Raw genomic sequence first — 14,264 nt, 5'->3', positions numbered from 1 at the left:
GAATTTTAATCGTGCACCATCATACATTTTGAACATACATTAATGTCAACTTGAGTGGGTTTTGTTTGTCTCGTGTTCATCACTGCCTGATTCTTAGGCAGATTGGCACTTTAAAAATTTCAGGGTTGGTGTATGTCAGTTGTCTAAGAATGAAAAGCAAAACTAAACTAAACAACCGAATGTTTTCGGTCGCAGGTAAGACATTATCAACAATCTTCGTTGAATGTGATGAATATTTTCAACTTTTCTTACAGCGTAGAGAACCGATATATCATTGTCATTATAAATTACTTACTTTTCAGTTTGTCAATATTAATGACCCACTACCATCATGTATTTGGAAACCTTTGTTACAATATTTTTAGTGTGCACAATTTGACTAATTAAAGTAAACAAAATTGACCTAATGAAAACTGATACCACAAAATCCTGGAACAAATACGATCAAACAAATGAAATAGTTATACAGATTTTATTCTTATACACACCAAATGCAATAAGTTTGATTGTTTATTTAATTTTTCATACTTTGTTTAAAATAGTATACTTTCTAGCCATCTTAGCTAAAAAGAATTAGAGCTATGCAGAGGTAGGTACACGTGGAAGTTGTACTTTGATTTAGATTCAACCTAAAAGTGGCTATAAATAATTTGATCTTCTGTATAAAGGACATTTTATCAACGATAAAGATATAAAACAACAGTTTTATAAACTGATCTATCAAGCATTACAATTGTAATGGTGGCAACATTATTTTTTATGTTTGTCAGGAATATCTTTTGTTCGATATTTATTGGGATCTCCACCATTTTGTCCATGTCTGTTAGCCTCTTGGTCTTTAGCGGAATCAGCAGCATATTCATCGTATCCTTTGTCGCTTACTTTCCCAACTATATTTTTCACTTTTTGAAATGCCGTTTGATAAGCCTCTCTTACATCACTAAAACACAAGATAAAATACAGATTCAAGTTTGATGAAAAACATTTCTTACGTCTTTTCTATTCTAATTTTAATTAAGATGGACAACTCATCATCGATTTTTATAACATAAATGAATATCACACATGAACCTCCCTTGCTAAATTAACATTTATAAAACATTGGTACTTGCTGTCTGTCATTTTTGTTTAATTTGTTTAAGTATATAAACTTTAATTATTCTTTTTTAAAATGTGTGATCTTGTTTTCAATGATTGTGAGTACTCATAGATCGAAATGTTTTTGCCATTTGTGTATTTGTGTTTTGTGTTTGTGCTAAGTACCGGTCTGACGAGTCAGGCTCTTTCCAACGGTATGGTGGTTATTATGTTTTGTTGTTACAGCACTGTCCAAAGTCAACGGAAGGTTTAACAATCATGTTAAACCCCGCAACATTCTTTATGCGTCTGTCAAAAGTCAAAAGACAGTAACTCAATAATTGTTTATGGTTGTTAGCTGCCTAATTAGTTTTCAGTTTTTTATTGTAATCATGAATCAAGCCATTTGTTTTCCTCACCTTTATTAACATTTTGTCCTTCAAGAGATTGTTTTAGCTTTCTATAAGGTATGGGTTATAACCATAGTTGAATGCCGTATACAGAACCACAAAGTTGTTAACATGGTCTTTGACAGATGGTTATCTCATCAATATTAGCAATCGTAAATATATATTTCTAACTAATGGAATTATGATCTTTTTCTTATACAATTGAATATAGTAATGTCGTTGGTTCATGTCTGTCATATTTGTTTTTTCATAAATTGTTTTGTTATGAATTAGACAGTCAGTTTCTCAATTAATTGATTTCACGTTTTGTCATGTCGGGGCCTTTATAGTCAACTATACGTATGGGTTTTTCTCATTGTTGAAGTAGGTACGGTTGCATCTAATTGCTTACATTCACTTCATTTGAATTTTGGTGGATAGTTTCTTCTTTTGTTATCATGCCACATCTACTTATTTTTATAATAATATCATTTGTTATATTTTTAAATTAATAACACGATTCATATAGTTTTATACATGTTAACAAAATATGACATGGCTATGGCAGAAGTTATATGTCCCAATGTCAATTCTCTAACGCAGAACCCATACATAGATCACTGGACGGTAATTGCATTATTTCACTAGGTGTGATATTACAGTAATTTGTTTTTATCAGTGTTAATTTTATTGAACCGAGTGGTCGAAGGATCTATAAAAGATTTTTTTTGTGGAGGATCATTTTTCTTATTTCAAGAGGATATAGCTACCTGATATGCTTTGCCGCTGCTTTACCACCAGGACCATGTTGTGCTGCCTTGTAGTTGGCCTTTGCATGAAAGTACTTGTCTGCTCCTTTTGCACTTTTGCCATCTTTTACCATTTGTTTAGTGACAGTTTTCATTTCCCTGATTATATATGTATATGTTAAATATCTTATACGCCATTTTATGCATTATTTAAAGATCTAGGCAAAATATATATTTTGTTGTGTCTGCTCATAGTCGAAGGACTAAAAATCCTTCATCACTTCAATCTTGAAATTGTTTGATAGATCTCTCTAATAAATACTAATAGGTAATGTACATTTACTCATATTGCACTGTTGAAGGACAGTCGCCAATATTAGAAAGTTTAACGTCATGACTTCTATGCCAGTAGGTTAGGTTCTATGAATTGTCATTCAATAATGTCAAGTATTTTTTTTTATACAGTATTAAATTTGTACTGATTGTAAACAATACATGTATTTATATATACATAAAAAGTATTTTTTACACTAACTATCATCATATAGTTATAAATACGTGTATTTTCGTACGATACTTTTTTTATGCTTTTTTTAATTCCATAAATCAAGAATTTGCACGAAGTATTTGCCTTTGGACATTAAGCAACCAAAAATCGACCAATCGTCAATACAGATTGATTAAACTTACTTATATGTGCTGTGCATCTCTTTTGCGCCATTAACGTAACCTTTCACATAATCCTTTGCCTCTGTCGTCTTTGCTTTTACAGTATCAATGGCTCCACCAATTGCCCCTTTTACTTTATCAATTACACTTGCTTTTGGCGTTTCTTGTTTCTGAACTGATGAAGAACCGGATCTACTGGAACTAGATCTCCTACTACCACCCCACCACCCACCGCCACTTTTTCGATTTGTATTTGAAGAACCAGATCTACTAGATGACTTAGATGGGTCGCTACTTCTAGAACTAGAACGAGAACTTCCACCTCCTCCAAACCAGGCATGTGTGTCTTCAGCGCAAACAACCAGGAGTACGACAAAGGTGAGTAATAGTGTACATTTCATGATTTAAACCTAGTAACATATATAGATTTTCAATTCAAGTATTTCATTGACAGCATATCATTGAAGTGAGTAATTGCAAAACAAAATAATTAATGACAACAAGATACCTTTCTTAAGGATGTACTTACGGTGAGGTTTTGGAATTTTTGTCAGATGTTCGTACACCTTGTTTTTCTTTTGTACAAGGTAAAATAGTTTGCCCCATAACACCCTTTTATCTTTTCTTATAAGACTTAATAGCTAATACAAGATCATTTGCCAGAATTGAAGCAGATTCGTGATTTCTATTCTTTTGATTTGAGACCAAAATGATGCCAATGAAAATATACGGTAAAAGTCAGAGTCAGCCTTTCCCCGTCATATTCTAAAATATCTCGAAAAAGAGTTCCATGACCTATCAATATTTTTAGCTTATTTTGTTCCTTAACTAACGCTCTTCTGACTTAAAGTATCAATTTAAAATTCTAGATTTTTTTAATTTTACTTTATTGAAGGATATGGGATGCTTGTCGTAAACTTGTGTTTCCTGTTTATTTATGTGTATTTGGTTTTGCTCGCTAAACAAACTTTTCTTCAAACTTTAAAATTCCAATTCTAATGTATTTATTGGTTTTGCTTATTCAGTTTCTGATACTTTGAAGTCATTCGCCGAACTATTATCCGTCGTAAACAAGTGACCTTGCTCGTAAAAATCCGATGATTGCAATACGCATGGATCTGTCATTGAAATACACTATTATTAGATTGTAATAAAATTAACGGTACCAATTTTCTTGCACCAGATGCGCATTTCGACAATACATGTCTCTTCAGTGATGCTCGTGGCCAAAATATTTGAAATCCAAAGCTTATATAAAAGATGAAGAGCTAAATGTTATACACGTGCTCAATATCTATGCTTCATTGATGATTGTTTACTACAAGATGACGAACGGTTAACTACGGCTTCAAAACAATTAATTAGCTGCCATATTTTTATACGATATGTTTGCGTAAGAAATGATAAAATCGTGCACAGAAGACTTAAATGTAGTTTATGATATATATGTTACAGTGAATTTGTATAATCAGGGATTATGTAGAATCCCTGGTGTTTCAGGGAATATGTAGAATCACTAAAATCATTAGTAATTATATATATACCCTGAAAATGACCAGTGATTTTACATAATCACTGAACATTTTAATAATTTTTTACAAATTCCCGAATATGTTTTCAGGGATTATCAATAATTTAAGGATCCTTAAAAAGATGCATTTTTCGACTGATTTTTATCATTCAAACTGATTTAATTTGAAAACGAGTGCATGGACCCCCCTTTGTTTTTTTTTTTTAATTTTTATTAAAACGACATTTTGTTTCATTTTGCAGAGAGATTATGTGAACAAAATTTTATTAAACTGTAAATAGTGCAATTTTTTTAATGTTGATAAATATACAGCGAAAAACGCGTTTTTCTTAACTCATGATCATTTGATAAATATGAGTTATTTTTGAATAAAAAATGCATACGTTTTTAGGATACTTATAAACTACAGAAAATACAAATTATTTAACAAAAAACAATTTGTGTTTATCTTTTAAAACAAAAAAGTTATGGCTTTCTTTCGAAACGGAAAATACGGTCACAAATTCGAATTTTGAGCAAATACACAAAATTTCTACTCAAAAAGTAGCACATGAAGGTATATCTTTTATTACATATTTGATTTAATCAGGCAAAAAATAGCCTGTATGGAAATTTTCATCAAACTGTAAATACAGGATCAAAACTGTATCGTATGCCCTTAATTTTATATACTGTGCCCAATATTTAAAAAAATTGGGGTTATGATTTTGATATATTGTGCTTAACGTTTTACAATTTATGTTTATAATGATCTTCTAACTGATTTTATATAATACATTAGTTTACTTTTATTCATTTTCATTATAAATAAAACTATTTCTTCATTTTAGTTATTATGTATAATCCCTGACGTTTTTTCTAGTGAATATACATAACCCCTGAACATTTTTGATTATATATAATCACTAAACTGGCCAGTGTTTCTACATAATCCCTGAAAATTTCAGGGATTCTACATAATCACTGAAAATTTCAGGGATTCTACATAATCACTGATTATTCAAATTCACTGTAACATATACATGCATTGATTTAAGAATTGGAATAACATTTTGTTTACCCAGTCACTCTTTCATATAACTTATGAACGATTTGAACGCATACTATTTAGAAATGTTACATCCTTTATCATATATATGACATCTTGAAATTCGTTTCTTTACAAAAACATTATGATGAGCTTCTCATAAGATCAGACAAATAACATTGCACAAAACTAAAAATACCGTTAACTAAAGATTGATAAACATCAACGCTGCACACTTCTACACAACAAAACTGAACTTCGAGGAAAATTCAAAACGTAAAGTCCCAAATCAAACGGCAAAATCAAAAACTCAAACACATCAAACAAATTGATAACAAATGTCATATTCCTGAATTGTTACAGGCATTTTCTTATATAGAAAATGGTGGATTGAACCTGGTCCTACAAGCTTCGAAGAAAATGTGTTATTCTTTTAACTTAGAAAGGTATAGTTAATTTAAATATAGGTACTTTTAATTTTACAAGGTTAAAATTATACTTACTCCTGCAGATATCGTTATAACAATGGTCGTACTGATAATTGTTCCTATTTATAACGACTGAGATCCGTGATATTTTGCGTATCCTTCTTATTTCTCTCTAAATAGTATCTGGAACGTGACATCGTTCCCATGTCTCTGGTTTAAACACACACCCTTTTCTTACATAATTTTTAAAAAGGCATTGCAAAAAGTATGTTTGACGTGATAAACAATATAAGAGTGTCTTACGTTACTAATTTATTTATTACTATATGCATAACAACTTTTGTGGTTATAGAATTTGTAGAAATTGTAAACAAATGCATGCAAAAAATTGATCCCTAAGGCGTTACAAATTGTGTTTTGAATTTGAGAATAAATTACGTATCATTTTAATTGGTCAAAACAAATTACTTGATGGATGTTTATATATATGAAAGGTGTGGATACATATTCTAAATAATATTTGGGTTACTACCAATAATTCGTAGGCTTGATGCAGGAATTCCAGTTGACCTGACTGTCAATAATCCAAATTGATAACACATGTGAAGGATTTAACTCTTTCTATATGTAAAGTGCTTAATATACTAGTAACTAACATCTTGGACGCAGTAATTTGGTAACAACACGTTTAAAGCCTTCCAAAATTCAAAGTAAGGGATTTTTGACTTCTTTCGTGATGAAAAACTAACAACGCATAATAAAACGAAAACAGCCGAAAGACAAACAACACACCATAGACAGATAAGAACGTAGCTACACGAACCAAATAAAAACAGGAGATTATCGCAGGGGATCAAAATGTGTAATCAGATCTTTATCCAAACGTCACACTCGTCATTTGAGTCTATCAAAAACGTTGGTAAGTTATATCAAGTAAGTAGACATCATGTTTCCAAAAATGAACAGGTGTACGCTCATATTTGGTCCTCGCTAAATAAGTATCAGTTCTGAACATAAAAGATGTTATATACTATTAAGAGGTGATACCAATGTTGCGTCGTTGTTTAAAGAGTAGTCTTGAGACTTAATGATTTTGAGCGGTTAAAAACTCAAACTTTTGTACTTTCTCATTCCAATGCACACTATTTTCCCTCTGTGTTATGCTTCATATAAATTCAAATCTTAACTCATATATAAAGGATAACCAATGAGAAATTAAGACCCACACGTCGACAAAATACCTGAATGCGACAAGAAAAAAATCCTACAAAAACAGTAAACATTCTCCTGAAAGAGTTAAATATGTTTTTACTTACCAATATGAAGACCACTCGAGCATCTATATCCGTTGTATACTTTTCAGAAAGATAGGAAAATGTCTTAACTGATTCCGTTTACCAACTTCACCTGAGTATAAAATAGTTATTTCGCAACTCATACAGTATTTAAAAGCTTGCAGTAGCTAATCATATTTGGAAAAGCGTAATCGAAGTCTTAGCAAACAATTTAGAATAAGCAATGGTTTGTGAAAGAATTTTTTTTTTAGAAAGTTCATCATGCGGTACTAGTTGGTCTTGACCTAAAAATCGGTGTTTTATGAACTTTTACAGTTTTATCTTTATTTGAATTTATATGATTAAGTTCCTATTGGTCTTATGACTCTTGTCGTTGCTCTGGGTTTGGTGTTCCAAACACGGATGTCTCAAGAGGTGCGCTTCTGATGCAAGAAATTTGAATCACTTTATTTTATTGATGTGTACCCTTTTAGTACGGTAAATGCCATGATAGTTTTTTTTAACTTTATGATACTACATCATAAAAACATCCTTTCTGAGAAAACTAAGATTTCAACAAGAGTCTTATTTGCATATTGCTACATGTATATGAGGCACAGGGACTGATGTATACAGAGCAAATGTGCATTGGTTGACTATTATTAGCAATTTTGACACCAGCAATAAATTCAGGTTGTTAAAATTTTGTGAATTTTAGAGGCATCTAAAAGTAACACAATGAACACTACTGATATGGTTTCAATCTATATGTATGGACGGTTAACTGTTCAATATTGAATGTTTCACTGATAGTATAACTAAATGTTATACCCTTGAAGTGTTGATGCGATGTAACTTAAATTGACCGAAGCTTAGACGTAATAACATAAACGGTACAAATTTGATGCACCACATGCTCATGCATACCATTAATGTCTCTTCAGGGATGCTCGAGGCAAAATTCAAAACCTTACACAATCGTTTAAAAGCTGAAAGAACCAAAGAGAATCTAAGATTTGGCCAAAATCCGTAAAAAAAATTTCAAGGGTTCAAATTGACTTATCTAAATCATCAATCTGCAGGATGCTATTTCTATCGAATCTTTACCTCTGAATTAATCCAAAATAAATTTTCGTATCAAACTGATTTGCCATGTATCTTAAGATTCATTTTGTTGCAAAGCTCTCCTTCCTGCTAATATTTTACATTTAAGAATTGAATGCTCTTTTTTGTAAATTTATTGGGGTGTAAAAGCGTTGACCGAAGTACATTTTGTATGAAGCGCGGAAGCGCTTCATACTAAAAATGTGCACACGGTCAACGCTTTTACAACCCTATAAAGTTACAAAAAAAGCATTCAATACTTATAATTACATTTTTACCTATAGGATCATGAAAACACGCCTTTTATCAAGTTTTTATTTCATTTACCTGTGCACTTTATTGTGGGACCTCGTATCATCCTGAATGAAAAGTTTTATTGTGTGATACAACTGCTTAAGGAATAACACGTGATGTACAGTTAGCCAATGAGAATAACGTATTATAGTGAAACATACATTTAATGTAATTATTGAGCTATGTGACAAATTTCTACGTTTACTTCAACAATATAACTTTTACTGAAACCTGTACCCATGTGTTCAATTAAGTTAAAGGAATATTTGAGTGCTTAGAATAGAAGACCAGATGAAATGACATTACTACTTTTATCTAGATATACAAAAGATATGGTATGAGGGCCAATAAGACAACTCTCGATTTAAGTCACAATGTGTAAAACGTAAACCATTATATTAGTCCGGCGGCTACAAGCATATTTCAGACGAATTGTGCACTTCCTGCTACAAGCATGAAATCTGGCATAGACCTTCCTCAACTATTACTCTTTTTCTTCAGATAGGGAGGCATTTGAAAAAAGTCTCACTTCCGGTAAAATCCAAAATTGCGGACTTCATACTTAAATCAGCCCAATATCAAAGGTTAGTATTTGAAAAGGTGTTATTATCATGCTACAACCATAGTATTTAGTACAAATCTTTATTTTGTACTACAATTGGATATATTATATTGTTTAGATGTCTGCAAAAATCCTACTTCCGGTAAATTCTAACATGGCGGACATTGTACTAAAATAAGCTTATTTTTTATGGGAGGGTAATTGAAATGTGTTTAAACGTGTTGATATTATCATTACATTGTGCTGGAACCTTTCTTTGGTGCTTCTAATGAATATAATGTATAAAAAAATCTGTCTTTTAAACCCCTACTTCCGGTAATATTCAAAAAGGCGGACATAAAAATATCAATTCATTATTTAAATATTCAATTTTTTTTCAAAATGTAAAGAAAATGTTGTTTTTTGTGCTGGTCATTAATATTTTGGCTTAAAGTTATCTTCAAAACCCCTAATTCTATTCTGTTGTAAATGTTTAAATACAAAGTTGACACTTCCGGTAATAATTTGGCGTAAATTTCAAAGATGAGTACTCAATCCATTTCTTCGATGTAGAGTTTTGGACAGATTGATTAAATATTTACTACTATTTGGCCAAAAATACATGTTTATTCACAGTCCCTACCACATGCACACAAAGCAGTGCAATGGAGACCCGATTTTTCATATTAAGAACGACCGAGACATCCTTTCTTACATCCACAATGTACAAGCTTTTGACAAAATGATGAGGCCTCAGAAAGAGTTTTTTTAGAAAGGATCCTCTTTGTTCCTTCGCCATCCATTAGCGCCTGGACTGGGTAGCATAAGAGCCAATCCAATACTCGTCCCCCTAAACACCTTCCCTAGTTTATTGCACGTTTTACATGCTGGAAAAGAGAAGACCAAGTTGAGGAAATGGCCTCAATTAGCCTTCCCTTTTGTGCAAATAGTTATTTTCTTGCTTTGTTAACCATGTTAGCCCCATCTGATAAATTTGTGCGATCTTACAGTAAAATCCCGGTAATTTCGGTTGATCAATCATCTCATTATGTTGAAGTCACATCTTCAAATGCAATCAATGACTCCCACGCAGTTTTTTTCTTTTCAAGCAAAGAGAGAACCGTTTCACAACCGGTAAAGGCGTTGATATCAATGAGTGTGTGTGATCACTTATTGCCTAGTACATTTGAAAGACCATTGATAGATAGTAATCCAAAGTGTTTTGTCTTCCCAAACACAATCCATAGTTCGTCTACCCCTATGTCACGGAATAGCGAAACAGTAATGACAGCATCATCAGTAACGACTGTTCAAATCATGACTCGTTTAAGTTGTGTTTCACTGCATCAGACACATGCACCATAATTCTAGTGTCAGCCTCATAATGTGAACATGGTGCTAAATTTGAAATACATCACGTGGTGGATAACACTGAAATTCCTGAGCATTTGTTGCTACAGCTACAAAACTCATCAAAAATTGCATCCACTCTTGTTACTGTTTCAAGGTGTTACATTACGGTAAGGACATAATAATCAGCATACTCATTAGGAAACACCTTGAAACTGTAACAATAGTGGATGTAGTCTCGGAAGCAAGAGCTACATTTTGGGGAAAGAGAATACACAGACGAATCCAGGGTCAAAACAAATTCCTCAAAATTAGCAAAGTGTTCTGAGAGATGTCGACGATAAGAAAGAATTTTTTAGTTTTCATTCACAGCAGCTTGCTCAATAAAATTTTGAGGAAAGTTAAGGTAGTTGTAGCAACAAATGCTCAGGGTGTTCAGTGTTATCCACCACTTGATGATGTTTCAAGTTTAGCACCATCAAACAGTCGATACTGATGTCATTGCTGTGTCGCTATTCCGTGACATAGGGGCAGACGAACTTTGGTTTGCGTTTGGAAGTGGGAGAAAATTTAGATATATATCTATACATGACCTTTCAAATGCACTAGGCATTGAGAGATTATCCGTTTGTTGGAAAAGGAACTGCGTTGGTGACATGGATGGCGTTTGAAGATGTGACTTAAGCATTTAGAATGAGTACAAAGCAAGAAAACATGCGTTTTTGGGAGAGGAAAGACTTATTGAGGCTATTTCCACGACTTGGTCTAGTCTTTTTCAGCATGTAAAGCGTGCAATATACCATGGCGGCTATGAATGAGTAACAAGTTTGGAATTGGTTCCTATGCTAACTAGTCGAGACGCTTATGAATGGCGATTGAACAAATATGATCTATGGGAATCCTTTTGAACTCTTATCGAGGCCTCTTCATCTTATCAGGAGCTTGTACATTATGGATGTAAGAAACAATGCCAGTCCTTGTAAATGTGGAAAATCAGCTCTCCGATTGTGAATAAACATGTATTTGCGGGCTAACGAGTATGCTGATTGGGTATTATGTCCTTACCTCAATAAAAAAACTAGTACCTTGAAACTGTAACACGAGTGGATGAATTCTCGGATGCGTATGGTAGTTGTAGCAACAAATGTTCAGGATATTCTATCTTATCCACCACGTTATGTATTTCAAGTTTAGTATTTTATGTTCACATTAAAAGGCAGGGACTAGAATCATGGTGTATGTATCTGATGCAGTGAAACACGAACTTAAACGAGTCATGATTCGAACAGTCGTTACTGATGATGCTGTCATTACTGTTTCGCTATTCCGTGACATAGGGGTAGACGAAGTTAAGGATTGTGTTTGGGAGGGCAAAAAACTTTGAATTAATATCTATCAATGACCTTTCAAATGCACTAGGCAATGAGTGATCACACACACTCATTGTGATCCATGCCTTTACAAGTTGTGATTCAGTTCTTTCTTTGCTTGAAACGAAAAAAGACTGCGTGTGAGAATTGGCTCTTATGATACCCAGTCCAGGTGCTAATGGATGGCGAAGGGACAAAGAGGATCCCTTAAAAAAAAACTCTTTCTGAGGCCTGATCATTTTGTCAGAAGCTTGTACATGTGGATGTAAGAAAGGATGATGTGAAAAATCGTGTCTCACGTAGACTGCCTTGTGTGCATGAGGTAGTGATCGTGAATGAACATGTCTTTTTGGCCGAATTGTAGTGGCAGATTAAAAAATGTTTTAGTACTTAAGTAATTTTATTTTGTTTTAATCAATCTATCCAAAACTCTACACCGAAGACTCATCTTTGAAATTTACGCCAGATTGTTTTCTTTTACCGGAAGTGATAACTTTGTATTTAAACATTTACAGCAGAATAGAATAAGTGATTTTGAGGATAACTTAAAGCCAGCACAATAAAAAACATTTTCTTTACATTTTGAAAAAAGTTGAATATATAAAATAAGAAATTGATATTTCTATGTCCGCCATTCTGGATATTACCGGAAGTAAGGGTTTTAAAGAAATATGTCTTATACATTGTATCCATGAGAAGCACCAAAGAAATGGTTCCTGCACAATGTAATGATAGTAGCAATATGTTTAAACATATTTCAATTACCCTCCATAAAAAATAAGCTTATTTTAGTACAATGTCCGCCATATAAGTTTAACCGGAATTAGGGTTTTTCAAGCCATCTAATCTATATAATATATCCAAAAGTAGTAAAAAAAAACAATGGTTTGTACCAAATATTATGATAGTAGCATGATTATAACACCTTTTCACATACTAGCCTTCGATATTGGGCTGATTTAAGTATGAAGTCCACCATTTTGGATTTTTTTTTCAAATGCCTCCCTATCTGAAATAAAAGAGTAATAGATGAGGAAGGTCTATGCCAAATTTCATGCTTGTAGCAGGATGTGCACAATTTTTCACAAAGCCGCCGTACTAATTGTAGGTCAATGAATTATTTACAATAACAGTAAACAGTAATTTTGGTCATGGAAAAGTGCAATTGTTTGTTATTTTATATTTATAGAAATTCAGTTTTCCCAGAAGTACATACCGACGCATTCCGTAAGAATTGTCTTCCTAAAAATGGCAATGTATATAAGTATGTGCAAAACCTATTTATTTTTTTAAATATTTAAGCTGGCATATCATGGGTATTAAAAAGATAAATGAAAACTATGATCATACATATACCCGAAACAAACTGATTAAAAATCATAATCTCATCTGGCACACATTTCTGATCCTCTTTGAAGTTACGAAGACTAAGTAGTTCAAGTATCATAATTCCCAACCCAGGATAAAGGGGGAGGGTGCCAACCATATGTCCCCAGTAAAAAACATTGATCTGCCCCATAAAAAAGGGGGTCCAACCCCCGATAACCCAGTCTGGACAAGCAACTGAAGTTTTTGAAACTCATTCCAATCGTTTGTTTATAAAGTTTTGCATTTAATTTTGTGAGGTTTTATCGACATCAACCTTTCTTTTTAATTGACCTTTGAGTTTGGTATTATTATTTAAAGAGAGACGTAAAATAACATTGGGACTTCATTAAAGTTCAAAATATTTTACCAATTCTAAAAGGAATGTTAAAAAGGTAAGTTGTCATTAATCCCGCATGTGGAGGTTTGTATTAATTAACGGCCAGTTTAAGAAGTCAAATCAAGCTGTGGGTTAATTTCCGTTATAGACAAGAAGATACAGTGGGAATAAAATTATGTTAGAATTTTGTTTTGGGACCTGCATGGGGAGGGGGGGGGGGGGGGTGTGCCCCCGGTTAATCTGCCACTGGTGCTATATTTATAGATATATATATATATCATATGGGTTAGAAAATAAACATAAGGATACATTAATTGTTTGAATGAAAATCTTTATACGGTGGTACTTTATTTATAGTTTTTACACTGTCTCGACACAGACTAAATGCAGTATCATGATCAGCTTCATGTTCTATGGCGACCTTGGTGGTGTTTAGACGCACCATTGTGTAAAATAATAAATATTTAATGATATGTTGTACAGTACAAAGCTATGGTAATAGAAGCGTTTCCGACTTTAACAGAGTAACTAGCACGAAAAAAAAAACCCAGCTCCAACGGTAATAGGTAATAGTAAAGAAGGACATATCAACAGAATACGAATAAAAACAAAAATACACATGTGTTAATAATAAACATACCTCCTTGCATTTTATAGTTAATATAAATAAATAAACTAATATTTATTAAAACATAAGCAACACATATAGATGAATAATTTCTTAGTTCCTCAACAAAACAACCACAGAAATAAAGA

At 32.7% G+C, this 14,264-nt stretch overlaps 1 protein-coding gene across 1 annotated transcript; it reads right to left on the bottom strand.

Moving 5' to 3' along the window:
• Positions 1-457: 457 nt before the first annotated feature.
• Positions 458-6,093, bottom strand: LOC143081654 (uncharacterized). The gene is made up of 4 exons (XM_076257419.1): positions 5,946-6,093; positions 2,906-3,294; positions 2,237-2,374; positions 458-940 (listed from the first exon to the last, which is right to left on the bottom strand). The coding sequence occupies exons 2-4, from the start codon at positions 3,283-3,285 to the stop codon at positions 751-753; spliced, it is 708 nt and encodes a 235-aa protein (XP_076113534.1). The 5' UTR covers positions 3,286-3,294; positions 5,946-6,093; the 3' UTR covers positions 458-750.
• Positions 6,094-14,264: the final 8,171 nt, after the last annotated feature.

The sequence above is a fragment of the Mytilus galloprovincialis genome, chromosome 7 (genome assembly GCF_965363235.1).
Source record: "Mytilus galloprovincialis chromosome 7, xbMytGall1.hap1.1, whole genome shotgun sequence".
In the NCBI taxonomy this organism is placed as follows: Eukaryota; Metazoa; Mollusca; class Bivalvia; order Mytilida; family Mytilidae; genus Mytilus; species Mytilus galloprovincialis.
Note: the sequence above shows the minus strand (reverse complement) of the source record. Positions and strands in the feature narration are given on the sequence as shown.

What these genes read in the sequence shown, in the direction of transcription:
- LOC143081654 (XM_076257419.1), bottom strand. Translation starts at nt 3,285, where the DNA reads ATGAAATGTACACTATTACTCACCTTTGTCGTACTCCTGGTTGTTTGC. An exon ending in GAGATGCACAGCACATATAA is followed by an intron (nt 2,375 to 2,905) that starts GTAAGTTTAATC and finishes ATATATAATCAG; the next exon opens with GGAAATGAAAACTGTCACTA. An exon ending in GCAGCGGCAAAGCATATCAG is followed by an intron (nt 941 to 2,236) that starts GTAGCTATATCC and finishes CTTGTGTTTTAG; the next exon opens with TGATGTAAGAGAGGCTTATC.